This window comes from Rhopilema esculentum, chromosome 13 (assembly GCF_057945365.1).
Source record: "Rhopilema esculentum isolate cy_ngs chromosome 13, ASM5794536v1, whole genome shotgun sequence".
NCBI classification, from domain to species: Eukaryota; Metazoa; Cnidaria; class Scyphozoa; order Rhizostomeae; family Rhizostomatidae; genus Rhopilema; species Rhopilema esculentum.
Window position 1 is genome coordinate 10,417,627 of NC_142827.1, and position 24,230 is coordinate 10,441,856.

Here is a 24,230-nt window from a genome sequence, read left to right on the forward strand (position 1 = left end):
AACAGCTGATTTTGGATCAAACGGCAGCCAATCGTTTAACTAAACCAATTCATTTGCCGCACATTGATAACGCTTTATTTGGTACCAAATGGACAGAATATTGAGAGTTTCAATGGACAGAAAAAGCGAGCGTTCGATAAAACATAATATCAAAAACTAGAATGCTAACAAAGATTTATAACAGAAAAGTGATTAGAGCATTTAAAACTTTTGATTCGTAAATGTTAACTTAAACACAAATACTGCAACCTGTTTATTAACCAGAAAGGATATAGATTTCCCTTTCATATTGTCTTTTCTTGATGATAAATTCTTTTTAGAACTTTATTACTAACATATCTGAAGCATAGACAGTTTGTAATCACACTTTATTTATCAAAGAGAGATTAAATACATGCAATGAACTTTAATATAATTGTTCATTTAATCATAACTAGATGGTTTTAGATTCAATCTCAATCATATCGTGGTACGAATGTTTTTACATACAAGTCTCATAGATGGAATAGTTTTTCCCTCATTAAAGGGTATTTTTGCCGAAAAAGAATGATAGTTGTGGGGTGCAAAACGATGAAGGCAGGTGGAGCCTCACTCCATATAAGGGCTCTTTGGGAAATTCCTTTAGGACTTAGCAGCAATCACAAGTCAATAAGATTGGTAACAAGAAGTGGTTTTTGTCAATCATTTTTCAGTTTTGCTTTCAAATTTATAATGTGACGGTTAAAACTGGGAAAGAATTAAAATAGACCAAAATAGGCTTTTTTGAAAACAGGACTCTCTGCCTATTTTGACTAACACAAAGACACTCATATACGTACGAAGCCATGGGCAGATTTAACTATTGAACAAAAGGTTGCTTAGCCATTAAGTTAACAACATATGAATCAGATGTTTACAAAAACTAGGCGCTATGCCAGTCAAAATACCAACTTATATGTTGTAAGCTGCGCTCTTTGTTCGTATAATCAAAGTAATGTGAGTTTTAAAATTAGCAGAACAAGATATGTTTCACAATATGTAATACTTTTCAAAAAAAATCGTCTTCATGAGATGTCTCTTTCTCTATTGCTGCTACACTTCGTTTCTGTTTTCAGATAAACTTTGTAAATTCGGGTAGAGTGGTTCTCTGACTTCGTTTGCATCACAGGCCTCGAGCTCGCACGCTTTTTGCTCATTTGTCCCTGCTTCTATTTCCATTAACTCCAAGTCTTCCTCGATCTCTATGCCCATTTTGGAAAGGGCTCTTTTTGGTCTGTCTTGCAATTTGCGGAACAAAATTTTTGGAGCATTGATATCACTGGTTTTGACGGACAGACAAAACTGTTTTAAAGCTGTTGCTGCTGTTGAATCGACACGGGTCACATTCTCCATTTCCAAAACAATCACCGATGGTTTTGACTTTTTGCTTCTGACGACCTTTTCCAACCTGCTAATTAGCTGATCTATATTAGGGTATCCAACAGCCTGTGAACCTATGCTAAAAAAAACAGTCGCATCGTCTTGTTCCTGGGACAAATGCAGTTGAATGCTTTCATAGATGTAAATGCATAATGCAACTGCAACTCCGGCTAAAATCCCGAACTCGGTCTCGTAGAAGCATACAAAAAAAGTAACTGCCATAGGAATGATGTCTATCTTTTTTGTCTTCCATAATATTGGGACGATGTGGTACTCAAACAAAGGGATTACTGCTGCAATGATCATTGCTGATAAAGTCGCTTTTGGTATGTATTTGAACCAAGGTGTCATGAAAGATGCTGCCAGCAACACAACAACACCAGTGAAGAAACCTGAAATTACACAAGGCAAAAAAATTTAGTGCAATTCAATTTCAGTCGACAAAAGCTGTCAATAAGTGCTTTGCAGCAAACAAAACTGCTGCAGTAAGCTAATGATTTGCTCAGGTATATCACTCAAGTTATCCAACAGAAAAGAACAACAGTCCCTTCTAATAGTAAGTAATGAACGATGTTCCAAACAAAGGGTTTTCCAGAGGAAGGCTTGGAGTGCTCGCAAAAGCTACAGTTCAGGAAAGACTACTTAGATATTAATCTGATTTTATCTTTCTTGCAAAAATGTATGACGGACATCTGTAGCCTGCTGAAATACTAAAATAAAGCAGTCCTACGTTACAGGCTTACGTCTGAAATGAGTTACAATGTTATCATGTTATCAGCTCAGGAACCATTTTACATCTCTTCTGTAACTTAACATAACTTAACTCATGTTTTACCTCCCTTACAATAAGTTTTGTCTCTCTTACTTAACAATTCAGCAGAGGTATATAATGGATTTAGGAAGAGATTTCGAGAATAAACCTTTGTTGGCATAAATTCTAACCAAGCTTCCTTTAAAGACTCGAGCCCTTTTTGTAGGACTCAACATTACATCCCACATTCAAATGTTAGGTGCACAAATGGTTCCAAGATCAGACCAAATAACAAGATAACAGCTCAAAATTCTTGGGATGCAATTCGTATGGCAAGAAGATTTAGCTTTTTCTTAATCAGATTAAATTTAATTGTTATGGTTATCGTGACAGGCAGTTTGTCAGTCAACAAAACTGCACACGCCTTCTATGATTGACAAGAGTATAATAAACTGGTAGATAGTTTTGACTTAGGTAGATAGTGTAGACAAAGAAAACAATATCAACCAAGAGTGTAGACAATTACAGTAGTTAGAGCAGACAAGATACATTTATACATAGGTGGTGTTAACACGTGCAAGACTGCCTTTCTGAATCTATTCTGTGGATTCCATTCACTGGATATTAGTCAGCATTCATGATCTGTCCTTTGATCAAGTTTTGATTGGGGAAAAACGTGGATATCTATCATATGGAGATGTATTGAATTGCACTGCTAAATTGTTTGAATTGTATTGGAAAAACTTTGATCGTTGCCATCAGAAAAGCCATATTTAATTACACTGCGAAAATTGACGTCAAAATATGTCTGCAAGTGTTAATATGAAATAGAGACAGAAAATTTACTTTGACTTAATATTTAAAGGAACAAAAAATCTTTGAAAATAAGGAGTGATTCCAGCTTGAAGTTTGACAGTGTTGATCTGAACAATTCTTTACTTAAGCATAAAATTTTAGAATGACGTTTTCAATCTATTCAAGCCCTTGTTCACCGTACTAAATTTTCATATGGAGACGTGTTCACTTGTTTGATTGCATTCACATTGCTATGAAATGGTAATCGATAAATTTGAAAATGTGCTTTGAAAAAGAGGTCTAATAAAAAATAGAAAAGGAACAAGGAGAGACGTTAGCGGTAGCCTATGACTAAGTTGGCTGTTCACAATATAGACTACAATCAGAGAACTGAAACTATAAACGGGTTTGACATAGCAGACTATTGAAAACGCATGTGATTAGGCGGCTGGGTTTTTTGGCGTGGAACCATGTTCTATTTGTCAATCTCGTCATCTTATGTTAACCTGTCTATCAAATCAATGTTATCTATACTGACATATGCATCTCCCATCAGCAATAACGTTATTTAGTGTTTCGAAAAATTGTACTTTTTGCAACACATCAAGTTTGTTACATTTAATAAGTCGTAGCTTCTTTGACACATTCAGGTGTAGAGAAAAGATTTTGTACCCTACGCAACGAAAATGTTTTCTGTTTTCTATCATTTGGACAATCTGCTTGCATCTTCGAACAACGTTCCACTGAGAACAAAAGCATGCTCAGGCAAATGACCTTGAAAGCCTGTACTTAGTTCGATCAATGTTTATCTTTCAAAAAAGGCTGGCTAGTGCAACAGTGCTTTACTTCCTGTAACCGGTGTGGATCACGAAGCAAAGCAACCCACTGAAAGGATATCCGACAAACGATTTTGCGTTTAATGCTGGAGATATATATCATGACCCAATCAACTTAAGAACATGGTGACAATGATAGCGATGGTACTGGAATGTTCTTGTTGATGATGCTGATTATTATTATCGGTTTTTCATTAAAATGGGGTCGTTATGCCAAACCTTGATTACTATATTCGAATGTAGTTTATTTCCAAAGAGAAGAACCCGACACTTTTTTGCTTTGTCGTTGCAATAAATCATTGATCGGTTTCAAGCAAAACGGACTTATCAATCTGTTGAATACTTTTGCGACATGATGTAAGTTCGCAATTGATCATAAATACAAGAAGAGAAGTTTAAAAATATAAATAACATTATAGCCAGAAATGCTAGATTTTTGGCCTGTATATGACTATTATAAAAAAGAAATTAAAAGGTATCATATATTCGAATCAAGAGAAGGAGTAATGTCCCAGCAACTTTGTTATTATGTATAGAAACTTCTTATTATCAATTTGACGGCATAAGCAAAGATTAGAAAAACCTTAGATAAATTTTCTACCTTGTGCACAGTCACGTGTCACCAAAAAAGCAGAAGCTCTTGTGTATTAATTTCAAAATATGTTGTAATTGTTCATAACCAAAATAGAGTGTCAAAGTTGACGTAATCAACAATTCTTTTATTTTTTGAACAAATAGCCTAAAAGAACACTATGAAAGACATCTAAAACTGAAAAACTGTGAAATCTAAGATATAGAAAGTGAAAGAAGCGAGTTTTTGCATGAATTATTGTTGCTTTGGTCAGGTTCCTTTATTTAGAACCAAAACTACGTTACAGTGATTTGATTGAGATAGAGTCTGTGCTCATGTGGCCATACCCCAGCCAATTTCTAGGAACTTTAACTGACTTTGCCCATTTACAGTGATTTCATTTGGCTCTCACCGACTACGCAGTCAACATTCTAAAATTTCATTAAATGACGTCATAATGTTTGGAACTAGTATATTGTTATATGAGGCTTACCTCCAAGCTGGGTTTTGACAGAGCATTGCGAATTCAATGCGCTTCGGCTAAAGCTTCCGGCCACCGGAAAAGCAGAGAAGAACGACCCGAATACATTTACAATGCCAAGAGAAAACAGTTCCTGGGTTACGTCAATCTTATAGTTGTTTTTCCTGGAAAGCGTCTTCGCAACCGCAATTGTTTCGAGGAAAGCCACCAACGGCGTAATCACGCAACCGATGCCTAGGTGTTGCACCACCTGAAACTTGCTCCACAACACAGTTCCGTTGGACACTACGTCAGCCAAAGGGACCTTTTAAAAGACAGAAAGGTTCAACACAGCATATGCCCAGTTGCAAAATAACAATAAATGGCAGTTACTGAAAATGATAATGCTCAAACAATCATTTCGTTTGTTATTCTCGTGTTATTTGCTTATGCTTATCTTGAGGGGGAGGGGGGGGGGGGGCAGAAAATTCAAAGATAGGTACATAGTCGCAGATATAGGAATGAATGGTAAGTATGTTGTACAGCATAAGCAAAGTTAGAGTAAGTCCCATTAACGTAATCTAGCCCCTACCTTGCTACTTATAGCAGTGAAAATTCACATCAACCAAAGTCATTTAAAAACAGCCATTTATTTTGTTTGGCGAAACCGCCATGGAAACAGAAAATCTTACCTTTATCTCTGGACTTGATAGCCTGTTAATAATTTAGATGCTAAAAGGCTAAAATTGGATGTCATTCATACCTTTGGTGGCGGTATGCCGGATGCCATATCTCCGGCAAGTGTGAAAACATCTTGCATCTCAAATCTTTCATACAGTATTTGCGCTGACACAGTAGTTAATAAAACGGCAAGGGTAAACCGAGCGCTGCAGACGAACCAAAGAATTTTCTTCGATGTGGCGGGCCAACCTTTCTTAACTTTTCTCCCCATATTCCAAGCTCCAACTCGTCGCAAAGCAATGAACATTATGAGACATGCAAAACCCAGCAACGAATCAGCTACTCTCGCTTGCTTCAAGTTGGCAAAATTGTTATAGACTGTGTGGAAGAAGTGCCCACGTGGAATGGAGAGGCCAAACATTCCCTTTAGTTGAGATACTCCAATCTTGATTGCAGCTGCGGAGGTGAAACCCGCCAATACTGGCACAGAGATGAAATTAATTAAAAACTGCAGTCGAAACACTGACATGACAATTAACGTTATTCCCGAAAAAAGAGCTAACGAAGTGGCATACATAACCTTCTGCTCGCCGTCCATGGTGAATTTGTCAACTAACATTGCAACCAAAGCAGCTGGCCCGGTTTGAAGATCTTTTGAAGTGCCAAAGATGAAATAAACTAGAACGCCGCAATATGATGAATACAGGCCGTATTCTGGAGACAGGCCCGCTAACGCTGAGTATGCTAAACTTTGGGGTACTAACATCAAGCCAACAGTGATGCCAGCGATTACGTCATAATAAAGACTCGTTTTGTTGCACCTTCGAATCCACTTAGTGATTGGCAGCCTCTTTCCAACAAACTTAGACATTGCACGCTTTCTGTCCTTACCACCTGGTATTGCACTCTTGAGCCTTTGACGAAATTTGTTTCCATTCTCAGAGTGGTGATATGAATTTTCCATATTCTCGGGTGAGATTTCCGTTAAGCCGCATTGACCTTTTATTGTAGCTGTAGTTGAACCCAGAAATCAGCTGATCTTTGCAATGAAATCTTGTTTTCATGAGTCCCTTATGCACTCAAGCAGCCGTACAAGTACGAGCTATGCGCGGTATACAGTGCAGTATACCGAAAGGCAACAAAGTAACATCGCTCCGAATTTATTCGCATTTCGTCGGGTCATCGCGCTCTCGAACTGTGCACAATTCGATTGCAGATGGCTTGCAGTGACCAAAGTCATTTGACCTTTTCCACTTATTATCAAAACATAGCCATGTCAGAAGCAACAAATATCGTTGCTCGGCCCAGTCAAAATCAACAAGCAGAATGCAAGTATAATGAACTTTTCAGGCGCAAAAGAATTCATAATTGATGCAAAGTTACAGTCTAATTACGTTTGTTGGTACGTAAGAACATTTTGAGAGAAAGTCCTAATGTCAAACATGAAAGACAAGACTGCAGATATCATCAGATTGTTACTAATATAAAGAGGGGAACGGGGCTTGGGATGCAAGAGTTGCTTGCAGAATCTACGAATGCCGTGCTTTGACATATTTATTACATGAAGAAACACAGATACATTTTACAAGGCACGCTGACAAGGCTATCGATTTTTTTTGAAAACGTAGAATATCATAAGAAACTATTGACAAAAGTGCACGAATATCAACGAAGTAAACAGCCTGCTTGGTTATAAAAGTCAAATGCTGTTTCTGTTATAACCATACCTAGAAGACACTAAAATTTGGACTAACACAACTATTGCCTGACCCTAGACAATTGCTGTTAAAGAATTTGTGGGTAACAAATTATTTTGGATATTTTCATACTAGCACTGCCAGAAACTAAATACGCAGAACGCGTTTCTTTCTTTGAAATTCTCTTGGAAAATGGAACCTTGAAAAGCAGATACAATGGGTAGGTCAGGAGCCAACATAAGTAAGCTGATGATTTCAAGTAGAAGAATGCGGATGATTTTGTTGGCCTAGATACGAGATACCAAAAAACATGAGCTCTCCATATACTTATCTTCTTCCCGGATCAGAACCCAGAAAAACTAGCGGGCACACGCCCTGCGACAACGAGCAAGGTACATAAAAACATAAATATTTTAAGTACCACGCTCACCCAGGTTTTGCGAGACTGGGCTTTTCGGCCAGTGGCAAGTTGAAAACTTTTGTGACACCCTCCCCCTTCTCTAATTACTTCATTACTAATGTCAGTAAACGGTTGAACCTAACATGTCTGGCAGAAAGTAGAATTAATAAATAGATCAAAAAATAGCGGTTGCAAAATGAAAAAATATTTTCATGATAAAATAATGTTGTCACAATTATCACGATTACATTAAAAGTCATCACCGTTTTATGACATTGATGAAGTGTTGAAATATCAGAAGATTTGAAGACATTTTCAACCTACGAAGCCCGAAGTTCAAAAAAGCTATGCATCAACCTTTTCACTATAAAAAAATATAGATGTGCATGTTTTCACAAAAGTCAATATAACGTAAGTACATATTTGATCTATTCAGCTAAAAAACAGTTTGTAAACTGAAAATATTTACGAATACATGGTATCTTTACTGCCTATATAAACTATTACAGAATTCAGATTTGCTAGAAAGCAGAATAAAGAAGTACAATCTATTTCAACTCTCTTTGGTCCCCTGAATTCAGATATGAACTTTGCTTTCAAAAGCCAATTCTTCATAACACCAGTTTCAAATTAAAACAGACGTTCATGCAGTTACTGTTTCTAAAACACATAGCGATTCTAATAATCAAAATCTTGATTCACATTATTTACAAATATCATAGCTGCCTGCAGTTACAATTATAAAACAAAGATGTAAGGGCAATTCCATTCCTATTGCGTCGCAAACAGAACGGTATCTTCAGTCTTTTTCAGCCTGGGAGCTACACTAATGCACCCAAAATTGAAGAATACTTTCCCTTTGAGAAAAAAAACTGAATTTATGGGTCTTTTCCCCGCCGCACATTTCAGCTTGTAACTTTCAACATCCTACAGAAGCGATGAAAACTGTGGCATTTGACTTCTTTTCTTCATTCCAAATATTCAATCAAGTCACGCCTTCGCATTTCCAGCAACACTGTTTTCAGATATTCTAAGTTACATTTTTCTGGATATCTTCTCTCTAAGATCTGTAGAACCTATAAATGAAGGAAGTAAATAATAATAAATTACCACATTGCCAAACCCACCCTGTTTACACGCTCGGTACGGTTGTGATAAGGCCAAAACTTTATCAAATGTAGTGACCGTCTATAATAAAAGCAACATACATTATCTTGCCTCCAAATTTCTGGAAAGAAGCTGCAACTCTCGATAGCTTGGAAAAAGCTCGTAGTTAATAGTAAAATCATCTGAATTCAAATACAAAGAAATCCTGCAACAAGTTTGAGATCACATTGAAACGTAATTCGATATACCCTACTTAATAATCGAGAAAGTATTTGTCAACAAACTACGATTTGAGCTACATTTTAACCAATAATTTTCCTGGGCTTTTTAGATCTTGAGAGGCTATTGATGCACAATATAGTCATCAGCTTTTTGACAAAATATAATGGCAACCGTATGAAGTCCTGGTCATTTTTATACTCGTTCAACTTGAACATGAAAACATTCATAGTTTGAACCAAGCAAGAAGAAATCAAAAATCGAAAGTGCATCGACTTTTGGGCGTTATTTGGTCGGTCAAGCAAATAAAAGTGATAATGAAGGTAAAAAAATATGGACCTGCACATTGTAATGTAACTAAAATGTAACTGCTATTTCTATTGTACCTAATAGTCAGTTGCTAATTGAATAAAAAATGAATTGAATTAAATTTAATTGAATCGAATCGAACTAAATTGAATTGATGTTAACATTCGAAGCGAAGTTGCCAGCATGGATGAATGTTGGTTCAAATTCAAGGTGACCTTGTAATGCAAGGGTTATAATGTAGTCCCAAAGACGGATAGGGGAAATATTGCATTGGTGTGAACAACCTTTCCGTTTCTGGAAATAAACACAGCTTTCAGCAAATTTTTTAAAAAGCGATGAAAAGAAACAAGCATGTCCATGAGAACACGCGACCTTTGCTGTAGAGACCAACCTCAACTGGAAGCATGACTTCGTACATCAAGTATCTGCTGTAATTAGAGTTTTTATCATACCGCTAACCCTGCCTTTAAGTCCACTCAAAAACATCGATTCAAAACAAAAGGTTTTGTCTTACCTCCTCTGTGCAAGATGAACATTTTGCATGCTCAATGATGCAAATTTCCCGCGTTTCAAGGCCGATTCTCGCAGCAAATTCTTTCCAGTCATTTCCCAGCGCGGCTGTGATGTCCAGATCGCGACAAAGTTCTTGTCGATTTATCGTGCTTATTCTGAGACGCGAACGAGGGGGTGTAAATTGTCTTTGTATGTTTTCAACAGACTAAAAAAAGAAAGCAAGAATGCTTATATAAAAAGCAAGAAAATGAAACTTGCAGGATATCTGAAAATCAAGAAACATGTTGGGCTTTCGCTGCTTTGGACCATGGAGCAGTAATCTCTTAGCCTATCTAGAATCTTGGACAGCCCTGGCTGTACAAACCCATTAACGCGTGCTCATTAGCTTATATTCATCAACCGGGAAAGGGGATGCAAAATATAAAACCGACTGCCCTGGATTGTAGGTCACAAATTAGCTTACTTTAAAGAAAGACAAAGAATCTGCAAAATTACTTGAACCTGAAGTCAAAGAAGCTTTGCTGGGGAGACGGGCACAAGAAAGTTCTTTAATGGGTGAGGCAACCCTTCTTCCTGGAGTCAGAGAGCATACACACGGAACAAATAAATTATCACGCATGCCCTCTGAATCTGGGACGTAGGGTTGCCTCTTCCGCTAAAATCCTTTCTCTTGCTCGTCTCCCCAAAAAAGTTTACAAAACGTATTCTGTTCAATGAGTTCTTTCAGTGTTTTGCTGTGAATACAAGTCCAAGAGTTGGAAATATATCGGAAGCTAGGAACTAGGGTCCAGAAAATATTTAAAACTGGACGAAAAAACGTAAATTGAGATTATTGTGAAAAAACGTAATCATTTCTTTGCAATATTTTTTGCTACAAATCTTTAAAGTTACAGATCAAAGCCCGTCTGAAAATTCTAAATGAATAATTTTTTTCAAATTTTTGTGAAATCGTTTACTGTTATATTTTTCGCAGAAAATTTCCTTGTATGCATCAACTCGAATGCATATTGATTCTGGTATGCTATTTTTCCTACGAACAAGGATACCAGGTCTACTGAGGCCATAGTCGAAAGCACCAAGAAGGCAGAGTAAGGCGCAATGAAAATTTGTGTAAAGAAAATATTTATCCTGCAGCGCTTTGTAAAAATACAAAACCCGAACGAATAGTTATGGACTTACTCCTGATGTTGAGAATTTTTTCACGATTGATATATTTTGTGATGAGAAATGTGATTCCCGATTCTCCCCCTGTGCTGGCTCGATGCTAAAATCACATTTAAATATACAAGATTCCTCGTCACGGTGCTCAAACAAAAACTCGACAACAATCCACCTCCTCTGCCCCAGTTTTTCCAAATCGTCATACCTCAATACCTAAATAATAACAGAAATCATTAAGGACAAATTTGCTATAGAATCCTTAAAGAGGAGATTGAATAATGATTTTATTTTTGAAATAATTCCTGCTTATGTGAATGAATGTATGCTGCAAGTAGACTATAAAATCTCATTTTCGATACTTCTTAAAATAAACTACAAAAATTTACGTTGAAAGCAAGAGAATTGGAGAAAAACTGATTAATGAATAAAGCAAAATTTCAAACAAGAAGGAGTCTTCATTGATGCATTTGATTGACCAGCGAGTCAGACTTTGGAAATTTTAACAAAAAACAAAAGAAGGGACTGCTTACAAGGTGAGAGAAGACACAGTTAAGAACTGCTTGTATGGTGCAATATAATAAAAACAATGTTTAGTCGCTATGTTTCAATGAAGAACAGTTAAGAACTGCTTGTGTGGTGCAAGATAATAAAAACAATGTTTAGTCGCCATGTTTGAATGAAGAACAGTTGAGAACTGCTTGTATGGTGCAAGATAATAAAAACAATGTTTAGTCGCTATGTTTCAATGAAGAACAGTTAAGAACTGCTTGTTTGGTGCAAGATAATAAAAACAATGTTTAGTCGCTATGTTTCAATGAAATACAGTTAAGAACTGCTTGTATGGTGCAATATAATAAAAACAATGTTTAGTCGCAATGTTTCAACGAAGAACAGTTAAGAACTGCTTGTTTGGTGCAAGATAATAAAAACAATGTTTAGTCGCAATGTTTCAATGAAGAACAGTTAAGAACTGCTTGTTTGGTGCAAGATAATAAAAACAATGTTTAGTCGCCATGTTTCAATGAAATACAGTTAAGAACTGCTTGTATGGTGCAATATAATAAAAACAATGTTTAGTCGCAATGTTTCGATGAAGAACAGTTAAGAACTGCTTGTTTGGTGCAAGATAATAAAAACAATGTTTAGTCGCAATGTTTGAATGAAGAACAGTTGAGAACTGCTTGTATGGTGCAAGATAATAAAAACAATGTTTAGTCGCTATGTTTCAATGAAGAACAGTTAAGAACTGCTTGTTTGGTGCAAGATAAAAAAAACAATGTTTAGTCGCTATGTTTCAATGAAATACAGTTAAGAACTGCTTGTATGGTGCAATATAATAAAAACAATGTTTAGTCGCAATGTTTCGATGAAGAACAGTTAAGAACTGCTTGTTTGGTGCAAGATAATAAAAACAATGTTTAGTCGCAATGTTTGAATGAAGAACAGTTGAGAACTGCTTGTATGGTGCAAGATAATAAAAACAATGTTTAGTCGCTATGTTTCAATGAAGAACAGTTAAGAACTGCTTGTTTGGTGCAAGATAAAAAAAACAATGTTTAGTCGCTATGTTTCAATGAAATACAGTTAAGAACTGCTTGTATGGTGCAATATAATAAAAACAATGTTTAGTCGCAATGTTTCAACGAAGAACAGTTAAGAACTGCTTGTTTGGTGCAAGATAATAAAAACAATGTTTAGTCGCAATGTTTCAATGAAGAACAGTTAAGAACTGCTTGTTTGGTGCAAGATAATAAAAACAATGTTTAGTCGCCATGTTTCAATGAAATACAGTTAAGAACTGCTTGTATGGTGCAATATAATAAAAACAATGTTTAGTCGCAATGTTTCGATGAAGAACAGTTAAGAACTGCTTGTTTGGTGCAAGATAATAAAAACAATGTTTAGTCGCAATGTTTGAATGAAGAACAGTTGAGAACTGCTTGTATGGTGCAAGATAATAAAAACAATGTTTAGTCGCTATGTTTCAATGAAGAACAGTTAAGAACTGCTTGTTTGGTGCAAGATAATAAAAACAATGTTTAGTCGCAATGTTTCAACGAAGAACAGTTAAGAACTGCTTGTTTGGTGCAAGATAATAAAAACAATGTTTAGTCGCAATGTTTCAATGAAGAACAGTTAAGAACTGCTTGTTTGGTGCAAGATAATAAAAACAATGTTTAGTCGCTATGTTTCAATGAAATACAGTTAAGAACTGCTTGTATGGTGCAATATAATAAAAACAATGTTTAGTCGCAATGTTTCAATGAAGAACAGTTAAGAACTGCTTGTTTGGTGCAAGATAATAAAAACAATGTTTAGTCGCAATGTTTCCATAAAGAACAGTTAAAAACTGCTTGTTTGGTGCAAGATAATAAAAACAATGTTTAGTCGCCATGTTTCAATGAAATACAGTTAAGAACTGCTTGTATGGTGCAATATAATAAAAACAATGTTTAGTCGCAATGTTTCGATGAAGAACAGTTAAGAACTGCTTGTGTGGTGCAAGATAATAAAAACAATGTTTAGTCGCAATGTTTGAATGAAGAACAGTTGAGAACTGCTTGTATGGTGCAAGATAATAAAAACAATGTTTAGTCGCAATGTTTCAATGAAGAACAGTTAAGAACTGCTTGTTTGGTGCAAGATAATAAAAACAATGTTTAGTCGCAATGTTTCAATGAAGAAAAGTTAAGAACTGCTTGTGTGGTGCAAGATAATAAAAACAATGTTTAGTCGCTATGTTTCAATGAAGAACAGTTAAGTACTGCTTGTGTGGTGCAAGATAATAAAAACAACGTTTAGTCGCTATGTTTCAATGAAGAACAGTTAAGTACTGCTTGTGTGGTGCAAGATAATAAAAACAATGTTTAGTCGCTATGTTTCAATGAAGAACAAGAGATTGTACACCCTGTGAAGATATAATATGAAAATAATAAAAAGTGCATACAATCTTACTTGCGATTTGTTGTTTATGACGTCAAACCCATCGCTGCATTCCTTGATACCCACTGCAATGTCTGACTCAGCATCTAATAGCCGGGGTGTACACAATTGTTTTCTTCCAAAGTCATTTTCTAGATCTTGGATAGTCTTTGAAGTAAACAAAGTCATCATTATTTTTCAACATCCAATCATTGAAAAAAGAAAGAAAAAGTGCCCAGAAAGCATATCTAGAAAACAAATGCAAAAAATCTTGAATCAATGATATATCTTAAACCGCGGATAGGGCTTCCGTCACAAATACACTATCAAGCAACTTGCAAGAAGTTTTCACAGCAACTTGGTCTAACACACAAATGGAAAGCCACAAATTATGCTGTTCAATACAGGTCTTGAAGAAGTTTTAATGTCATTTTATCATAGCTGTTCTCAAGCCACTTGCAAATCATCATATTAAACTCCTTCAGGCAGCCTTTAGGATGATGTAATAAGCACATTCAATGCTTTGAATAAGACGCATCATTCTTAAGCGGCTTCTAGTTACCGTACCTTGAATGTTTCGTTGTCTTGGCTCTTAACAATCAACACCCCTATGGTCCATACTCCGCCACTAGTCATTCCATTTGCATACAAAAGCACGAAGATTTCTATTGGATCCTAGAATAATGAAAACATCGGTTGACTTTTTCTTGCTGCAGCAACAAAGCTGCAAACCGATTCTAAAAATCTTGCGTTGAAGTGAAATCGTACAGAGTAAGTGAGCAGGAACAAAGCAAATCAACGAACAGCAATCCAATAAAGGCACTTATCAACTTTATATAAGAACAACATATAGGGTGGTAATGATCTCTTAAACGTAGCTTATGAGGTTTTGGCGCAAACTAGTGAAAATAATCTAGAACTTTGTGCACACTAAACTTTGACACTAACTTTGACACTAAACTTAGTGCAAAAACAGCAGTGAAACGGACCTATAGTTGGATACATGTAGCTTTTTAGCAGTTGAATCTTATTTTGATATGCTAATATATCAAGGAGGAAACGAAGGAACTCACTTTTCGAAAAACTTCGTTAAAAGAGTTATGTGAACCACAACCCCCGTTTTGATACCAATGGTTTTCTGGCTTCGGTGAACCAGGATGCTCTCGCTTGAATATTGGAGGAAGACCTTTTGGGGTCCAATCTTCTAACCGTGAAGTCCTTCTGTCAGAACATGATCGACTTAAATGATCATAAACATCAGTTTTTGTTGGGCTGTCCAAATTATCGATCAATGGATCAGATGCAGAAGGTGAAAGCGATCCACTTTTTTCAGCTCGAGAAGAACGACACAACACCAATGGCTCATCACTGTATTTGTATATTTCGATTTGACGCATTGGCTTACAGGGCTTCGTGCCTTGAGCTTTACCTATCTTTTCGCATTCATTGTCATTGTATTCATAATCTGAAGATAAACACCCACCAGTTTTGGTGCACTCTGACCCACATTTCATTGCCGTAGTTTTAAAGTCAACGACTGATTTCGTTGATTTATCGTTTTGCATATTTAGTCTATCATAGTCAACTGAACAGCTTTCTTCAGCGACCTTTTCCCTTGTTTCCCTCTTCTTAGATGAATGCAGGATGCGATTTTCTTCTTCCTGTACTGAAAATACATCTGTATTCTCGCCAGCTCTATCATCACAGGATCGTTTGCATTTTACTTCTTCTTCAGTTTTAGACAGAGGCTGAAAATCTGCCACCTTAATTGTTGGTTGATTTGTTTCCTGGGCATCTTCTGAGCTCAAATTGCAATCTAAAGAAACATAGCTGTAGAGGCACGGGCTTCCGGATCTAACTAGACTTTGGTATGTCCTACATTCATCACTTTTAACAGTAGCGGTTTCATAACAGCGTATTTCATTGCGCGAGTACCACTTGTGTACGACGGCTCTGTTTTCGCTTTTCACAACTGGAATCACCTGATCAATATTATTATTCATTTTCACAGTCTCGATATTAGAGCAGCGCCCAGATGACATATTTTTCCCAACAGGAAGATTCGCAAAAAAATTTAAACTTCTTTTGATAACAGAAACGTTTTTTGACTTGAATTTGATCGTTTCGCAGCACCCATTTCTGTTTTTAATTTCTAAAAAATGAAACATTTCAGAACCATCTGAATAACACACAACACTGTTTTTTCTCACACTTTCACAATAAAGTGACTTGTATCTCCGACCGTCATTGTCTGCTGTTATATATATGTAGTCTGACGTCACATGTACCACTGCAGGCCCTTCTGGCAATGTTTGATTTTTTTCAATTTCCACGTTGCAAGAATAAACTACAAAAGAAAGTATGATTTTCAAATGCTAATTCATTATGGTTCGGTAATTTTAGCAGTGATTGCATGTATAGCATTGTTTAGGCAAATGAGTCTTAGATAAATATTACTTGAGATTTTCTTAGGAACATAGGAAGAATAAAAAGTTTGTAGCGCTAAGCATCTGGGCAGGCTAAAGAGAGACAGCAAATGAGGATCCGTAGAGAGATTTGCTTGTGATTGCTCATGCATCTTTTTGTCTTTCTCTGTGTTAGAATGACGGAACGAATTTTGCTCGACAATATGTAGCCAGTTGATGTGGGAACACCTTGGTTTAACTTCAAAAGAGGTATAAAGAGCATACTTTAGTGTGCACAGGCATTCTCATTTGCAAGGAATCTGGAAATGGTATTTTTCAACTATATTAACTTTTTTCTACTTTAATGTGAGCAAAATAGTTTTCTGAAACTTGAGAATCATAAATATTTGCGAAAGTACTTAGTCTTTATTTCAAAAGCTATAAACCTAGACAAAACAACTTATATTTGGAAACTCAGCCCTTTCATTGACCATATTTCAGATAAGATTTCATAATATTACTAGCTGGAGCATCGTACAATATAAATTGACAATATGACTTGAATAGAAGGTGAAACTGTATGAGGAAAAAAAGAGGGAATTTTAAAAACAACATACTTTGATAATTTTCATACTTCAGACATTTACACCAGTTTCAAATGGCGCAAATGATTAAAACATTTGTTCTGTGGTTTTCTTTAAGATTGTATAGTTCAGATCCAAAAGTTGTGAAAAAATTGATTCCTAGGACATAATCATTTCATCTCTTGATAAGCTAGATACCCTCAGTAATGTCTCTAGCAGAGCTGATGCAATAGCATTCTTTATTTAGTAGCCTTATACATCAACAGATATTTTTTTGAAAAACTTATTCATTGTTTTGTTATGATCTCAGAATAAGCTATAATCAAGCCTTGTCAGGAGCAAAAAGCAGGCACTTCACAAACAGAGCACCTTCGGCCCTCTAGGCCTCTAGGCCCATGACTGAGCATCATCAAATATTATCAATAACAAAATTCGGTTTGGTTTGATTTGATTTGCATTCAATTTTTAGACATCATAAACATACTTATTCAATCAATCAAGCTCCTAGAATTTTCTAGGTGCATTTGGAGATGCTTGATCGAGCTCATGTGCCTCTCCTTGCAATTAATTCAAATTCAAATTGCCAAGAAAGGAATTTGCCAACCGAAAACATACTGCTTTGTCAAAAAAGGGGCCTTGAACCCTCAAAATCTTTTTCAATTTCAATAAAGTGGCTGAGCCACCTCAATCCCAAAGCCCCCTGGCATTGAACAAAAACATTTAGCAACGCAGCACTTTTTCTGATTAATGCTCCTAGAACACAAATCTCCCTATAACTTTGAAAGCAAAATGAGATAAGCATTGAAGTAACAATCAACACAGAATATGCTAAAACCAACAAAGCTGGGGGCTGAGGGGCTTAGCTCCCCCATAAATTTCCCCTTATCAATAATATGGGCTGTGATGTCTGAATTTCAAGAACTTTACTTTACTTTGAATTGTTAACAGAACCTAAAAATCACACAATATTCTTGTCATTCTTGTAAAGTCAAACAGTTTTTATCCTACCTTTCTGCAGAACAAACTGTTAAAAAATTTTCATTTGTCCCAACGTCTATTAAAATCGGGAATGAACTTCCTCCTTATGTCCGGGAAAGTCAGTCATTAAATAACTTCAAGACAGCTATAGATGACATAAATGTTTCCAGTTAATACTGAAAAGTACAAAAACTGTTTTTAGTTAATTATTTTACTTAGAACTGAAAAGAAACTTGAAATTAGATTTACCTCATTTACCATCTAATTTGTTTTTTTTTTTGGGAAACTAATACTGCTCAACACAAACTAATCACCTAAACAGGGCCCTTATTGATAACAGTGCCTTTGGCACTGAAAAGGTTTTACCCTGTCTAAATATTTCTATTATTATTATTATTATTTTTAAACTCACAAATTTTGCCCTCATTGCACTACTAAGTCTTAATTCGTTCGAAAATCTCAAGCAGTATAGTTTCCCAAAAAGTGCAAAACATTTAAATGTTATTCATTAACTGCTAACAACTAACTACTAAAAAAATTGTGTGTGATACCCATTATTGGGTCTTGTAAATTATCCATTGAAAGATAGAGAATATTTGTTCTCAAATTACCTTTTAAATTTCCCCTAAGCTCTTTTTCCCACTTGCTAAAATCATTTACACTTGAAAAAGAAAGTGTGAGTGACTTTTGATTTTCCTTTGTACATTCTGAAGACTCAACAATGCTGGCAATGAAAAGTGATTTCCATTCAGACTTCATGTTATGCCGCAAAATAATTGCTTTACCAGGGATTGGAAACTCATGAAGGCAAAAGCTGTTATCTTTGAGCCATACCTTCATGATATCTATGAAGAAATAAAGACATTAATGACAAAACATGGATATGTATATGTACAAGTTGTCTATGTATAAATAAAAACCAAAAGGCCACCTAAAGATGCTTCAAAAATTTGAGATATATACAGTAATATGATTTGCTTATGCATAAAACCTCTTATCAGGCCTGGCCATTTAAGGAGAGCCATAGATCTTGCTCATCTTCAGGCTCTCTTCAAATGCTGGAGCAGAGCTACAGACTCTAAACAGCAAATTGCTCTCCTAAATTGCTCTTAAAAGCAAATTACCCTCCTTAAAATCAATTTTCCTTTATTTATATTCCTTTTCATCTAGAAATTGCTCACCTGCAGATACTAGGAGAGCTTTTTACTGCTCCCCTGCTAAAAGTCTTATGAAAAAGTTTTATGTTCTATTACTTGTTCATCATTTTTTTATGTGCTTTTTCTGGTCAAACCACCTGATCTGATGATTGCATATCTAGCAAAAAAGGTAAATACTGTTGGACTTGAGAACTGCAGGGGAACCTATTAAATGTCCCTGTCCAATTTTGATTAGCAACATTTAACTTATCCTATGTTCCAAGCCATTCTCTCACAACAGTGAAGTGGCAGAAAACAAATGCTATGAAGATTTGGACAAGCAATAATCTTTGGTCAAAGTCTCATTTTCAAATCATTTTTACTTACATTTACTTCTGTTCTTGCAAACAAGATAACCTCGGGCTTCATCAACACTATCACTTAGCTGCCACCAGCGTTTCTGCAAAGCAGGCAATTGGAATATTTAGAGAAAGAAGCTCAAAGAAAAGAAAACTAACTCAATGTTACTTATAACCTTATCTCAGAAAGGTTCATCTGGCTTTGGTTATCATCTGTCTTGTTCTTAAAAGTGTTTTTATTTTCTTTCTGTTTCTTTTTTGAGGGGGGGGGGGGGGGGGCTCTCTTGATTAGTTAATCTACTTAGAGAGCTCCTCCTTAGTCATTCAATTCTAAATACAATCATGTAATGTGTCTTTTTGTACTCATTTTAGTCTGATTTAGTTGTAAATTAGTTGTTTTTTATCTTAGTTGTCGAGTATTAATGTTGAATTGTATTTAGAATTGTATGATAAAAAACTGAAACTGTTAATTGCTCTATTCTGCCCAAAAGAGTGAGTGCCTTTCTGGTAGTGAGCCTTTGAATTACAATCAAATTTAAATTTGGCTACTTGGTACACAGGCAGAGACAAGAATTGCATATCAAGTGCAAATAAAAATACTGGAAAGTGAGCCTACATTGTCTAAATTTTGCTTGAAACTTCAGTTTCAGAATCGGGGCTATTGCAGTTTCGCACCTCTCAGCGTGTGGTTCCATGCATAAGGATAGGGTTTGGGTAAGGATCAATGTCCAAGAGGTGCGAAACTGCATTAGCGCCTCAGAATCAACACACCACCATCAGCGCCCAGCTCATCATGCTATGAAGATGGCTTCCAAAATAATGTTAATTTACACCGGTCAATTTCTTTCCTTTTTTGCCTATCTAAAAAATCTTGAAGAAGTAAAAATCCATAAGTTCAGAGTATAAGCCAGAAGTTCATCACGTAGCCTTCGAGGTGGTGCTCAAAGGGAAGGGCCTAAACCGTACGGTAACATCGAGGACATACGAACCCTTACAGTGACAAAGGTAAACAGTGACCTTTTATACCTTCTGTCTGCATGCTGCTCCGTCCCCTCCTGCTTTATGGGCCAATAGAGATTCTAAAACAATTATTTCGTCTGACTCAACCATAGCGAGTTCACTCAGTGGAGTATGAGTATAGCCTAACTGCAGAGCAGTTCTTTTGTTTCTTGGGATTGGAAAGCGGAACTACTCTGACAACCAAGCAGTGACGTAATTCTCTCCTAAGCCTCGGCCACAGACCAGAAGGACCGCTTATTGGACCGCTTTCGAAGGCTGAGATGTATGCTGACGATACGTATGATGAGATGAACGAAGTATGTGAAGATTTGCAGACAATACTGAGGGATATACACCAATGGTGTGCCAAAAATAGGCTAACTGTTCACCCTGAGAAAATGAGAGCCATGATATAAACAGGCACAAATTCATGAAAAAAATTAAAAATCTGAAATACTTGTCCCAAGAAATTTACTTCAAAACAGAATACCAACCATAACATATGCAATAGCCACACGGGGTACATACAGCGAAAGCCTATTTAAGGAATTAGAGAACATCCATGTACAAGCTGCAAGAGAATTCAGAAGATTTCACCAAATGTGAAAAGGCCGGGTTACACGATCACTTTTTACCATCACTTTTTTCGATATTGAAAAGTGATCGTGTAACATACCAAAATTTTCCAATTTCGCTGCGGAATTTAATGCGCTTATCAGTTGTTAATCCTCTATCATTGGAAATTTTACTCTGAACGAAAGCAGAGTAAAATCGAGTTCATCACTTTTTTTCAAAGGCGCCGACAAACTCTTACGTCATATAATGTTTTGATGAGAAGGGAACGGCCTAGATATTCGAGAAAAGAAGAAAAAGACGTGAATTGTGCTCAGAAACATAATTATTAGCAGAAAACGAATATGAATAATGATTTGGAGTAAATCGAAGTGCAGCACATTACAGAGAAATAAATGCAGTTCATTAAAATACACTCATTTTTATAAGAAACCATCCTCGACATTGAGTACGCGAGTTTCTTAAGGTTCACAAAGTTTCAGAACTCAAGAGTTTTGGAAATGTTTCTATCTTATTCTCAAGACAAGAGCCTCAATACTTTAAATTTTGTTTGCTGATCACTGTGTATTTTTATTCTTTTGTAAGTTTGTAGTGTATAAGTAAGTTTTTGTCAAAATTAGCAATAGAAAATCTAGAAAATTCTTGATTTTTGCATTTTATCAATCTAAATCAGTTTCTTAAGTTGTTTTTAGCTCGAGTATTAGAGTTTCTTAACCTTTTCTCATTTTCGAGTACTGGTTTCTTATAAACGGTTTTTTTATAAAAAATGAGTGCAGTGGAAAATAATGTTCCTATTAGGGAAGAAATCAAATTTTTATCATTAAAGTATCCAAATAGTTTATATATGTACAGCAGTTCAGTTCACTCATGAGATTTCCATTGCCATGGAACTTGTCCAGGTCCAAAAAAAAACCGGCGAAAATCTCCCGGAGTGTTTCTTATAAAAATGAGTGTATTTTAATAAACTGCATTTATTTCTCTGTAACGTGCTGCACTTCGATTTACTCCAAATCATTATTCATATTCGTTTTCTGCTAATAATTATGTTTCTGAGCACAATTCACGTCTTTTTCTTCTTTTCTCGAATATCTAGGCCGTTCCCTTCTCATCAAAACATTATATGACGTAAGAGTTTGTCGGCGCCTTTGAAAAAAAGTGATGAACTCGATTTTACTCTGCTTTCGTTCAGAGTAAAATTTCCAATGATAGAGGATTAACAACTGATAAGCGCATTAAATTCCGCAGCGAAATTGGAAAATTTTGGTATGTTACACGATCACTTTTCAGCATGTTGGTCCAATATCGAAAAAAGTGATGGTAAAAAGTGATCGTGTAACCCGGCCTAAAGACAGTGAGATGTTGTATGCATCAAATGGGACTCATTATGTTACCAATAAAAAAGACGACTCATCATATTTATGCAAAAGTACAAACTAAAAACCTGCCAGCTTCCTTCAATACTCTTTTTGAATCAAAAAACGGGAAGATACAGAAACCGGTTGAATCATACACTCAGGACTTGGCTTTGAAAAAAGCAAACATTTTACGACATACTAAAAGCTTTTTCGTCTGACACTCCTCAGAGCATAAAACGTCAGAATAAGGTTCCGAAAGAACAAGATGGAAAATATATACCCAGTTGTGGATCGAAATAGGCCAATCAGAAAAACGCAAGCACAAGTTGACCAATCAGTGCCGCAGCCTAAAGAAAAATTACCAATGGAGTCCAAGAGAGAAAACGAACTCCTTCTGTCTACACAATGACGGCTTTTTCGTTTTTATGTAGATCGACTCCAAAACTGCTAGATGGAAGGACGACCGGGCTCTCCCAATTATCCGAAACATGTCGTCATTATAGAGTTTTGCACAATCTGGGTTGTCTAAAAGATGTTGACCGATGGCAGAATCACTTGTTTTAACAGTGTTTCTAGACATACAAGATCGAGGAGGCTGTTCTCTTTGAGGGGCAGTTTTGTTTCTTATGTTGGAAGGAACATGCTGTTTTATCTATCCCCCAATCTTTGGGTTGTGCGTCCTACGTAGCCAGAATCATACTGGCACGTAAATTCATAAATGACGGAACTTTGGCATCGTATGTTATTAATATATTGAGGTTGAGTGACAACAGAAGTATATAGCAGTATTTAAATTTTCTTAATTTTCGAAAACAGAACAGTTTTTGAGAAAACGCCGCTTGTAGGAGATGTGGCATTTATATAAACTAAATTATTTTTTCCTTACCAGAGAACAGTCTTCTACGGCCGCTTTGCAAGAAAATTGATGGCTCATTTTTTGCTGTAATCACCTGACCCTTATTTTCATTCATTCTAATAGTCTCGCCATTAGAGCAGCACTCAGTTGACATCTTTTTTCCAACAGGAAGATTCGCAAAAAAATTTAAACTTCTTCTGATAACAGAAACGTTTTTTTACTTGAATTTGATCGTTTCGCAGCACCCATTTTTGTTTTTAATTGCTGAAAATGAAACATTTCAGAACCATCTGAATAACACACAACCCTGTTTTTTTTCTCATATTTTTACAATGAAGTGACTTGTATCTCCGACCGTCATTTTTCTGCTGTTATATATATGTAGTCTGACGTCACATGTGCCACTGCAGGCCCTTCTGGCAATGTTTGATCTTTACAGTACACGGAATTTATTTTAATTCTAAACGGCAAGAAAATATCTAGAAAATGGGAAATTGAAGTTTTTTAAATATTGCTTGGAGAAAACTCAAATTGGATATTTGTGACTTTCTGTCCAATGGCTGGATTTCGACTAAAAAATGACAACAAATGTAGGTTGGAGCATAAATTATGTAACCGATGTTTAGCGAAATGTTTCTCTTCCTTCCAAAAATGGTTTAATGGGGGGGGGGCTGTTTGCTTGAAATAGGGAAATAAACTGAAAATGTGCATCTAATACGTGTGTAATCGCCGTGTTCCAGCTACTTTCGGTGGCTATTGGAGTTTTTTGGTGGCTTTTTTGTCTTCATAATTTGACTATTAATTAGGCTATTAAATTAAGCTTTACGTATAATTTGGACCAATCTTTATTCAAAAATTGGAAAAGAATTTTTGGCAGAAACTAAGACCAGGGATGGGGTTTCGAGATTTGATCTTTTTGGACACAAAGAGTAAAAGATCTTTTTGGAAATAGGAATATTTACATAAAAAAATGAGAATCCAGCTCCGAACGCCCTCTTTGTGTTCGTCAAAAAGACATCTTGTTCCCTGATTTCGTGACGAACTGGGGCATCATATTGTGGCACCAAGCACTAGATAATGTTAATTCCCTTTTATGTTTTATTTCATTGAGTGCAATGAATTCAATGCCAAGGTAGGCTGTTTACCAAAAGTCAGCTGTTTTACC

General features: G+C 36.0%; 2 protein-coding genes across 2 annotated transcripts; both read right to left on the reverse strand.

The window, feature by feature from the left end:
- Positions 1-132: 132 nt before the first annotated feature.
- On the reverse strand, positions 133-7,625 carry LOC135692075 (sodium-independent sulfate anion transporter). Its single transcript, XM_065210098.2, has 3 exons — positions 5,575-7,625; positions 4,845-5,136; positions 133-1,790 (listed from the first exon to the last, which is right to left on the reverse strand). The coding sequence occupies exons 1-3, from the start codon at positions 6,454-6,456 to the stop codon at positions 1,072-1,074; spliced, it is 1,893 nt and encodes a 630-aa protein (XP_065066170.2). The 5' UTR covers positions 6,457-7,625; the 3' UTR covers positions 133-1,071.
- A 534-nt stretch (positions 7,626-8,159) lies between these two features.
- Positions 8,160-20,660, reverse strand: LOC135692074 (uncharacterized). The gene is made up of 9 exons (XM_065210097.2): positions 20,309-20,660; positions 19,311-19,383; positions 18,399-18,632; positions 14,894-16,167; positions 14,388-14,495; positions 13,854-13,988; positions 10,917-11,111; positions 9,739-9,942; positions 8,160-8,665 (listed from the first exon to the last, which is right to left on the reverse strand). The coding sequence occupies exons 1-9, from the start codon at positions 20,390-20,392 to the stop codon at positions 8,558-8,560; spliced, it is 2,415 nt and encodes an 804-aa protein (XP_065066169.2). The 5' UTR covers positions 20,393-20,660; the 3' UTR covers positions 8,160-8,557.
- Between the last annotated feature and the right edge of the window lie 3,570 nt (positions 20,661-24,230).

Coding starts and splice junctions, on each gene's coding strand:
- LOC135692075 (XM_065210098.2), bottom strand. CDS start 6,456: ATGGAAAATTCATATCACCACTCTGAGAATGGAAACAAATTTCGTCAA. Junction 5,137..5,574: donor CCGGCATACCGCCACCAAAG/GTATGAATGACA, acceptor GTCTTTTAAAAG/GTCCCTTTGGCTGACGTAGT. Junction 1,791..4,844: donor TGTCAAAACCCAGCTTGGAG/GTAAGCCTCATA, acceptor GTGTAATTTCAG/GTTTCTTCACTGGTGTTGTT.
- LOC135692074 (XM_065210097.2), bottom strand. CDS start 20,392: ATGGTTGAGTCAGACGAAATAATTGTTTTAGAATCTCTATTGGCCCAT. Junction 14,496..14,893: donor TTAACGAAGTTTTTCGAAAA/GTGAGTTCCTTC, acceptor TCATTATTCTAG/GATCCAATAGAAATCTTCGT. Junction 9,943..10,916: donor AAAAATTCTCAACATCAGGA/GTAAGTCCATAA, acceptor TTCTTTTTTTAG/TCTGTTGAAAACATACAAAG.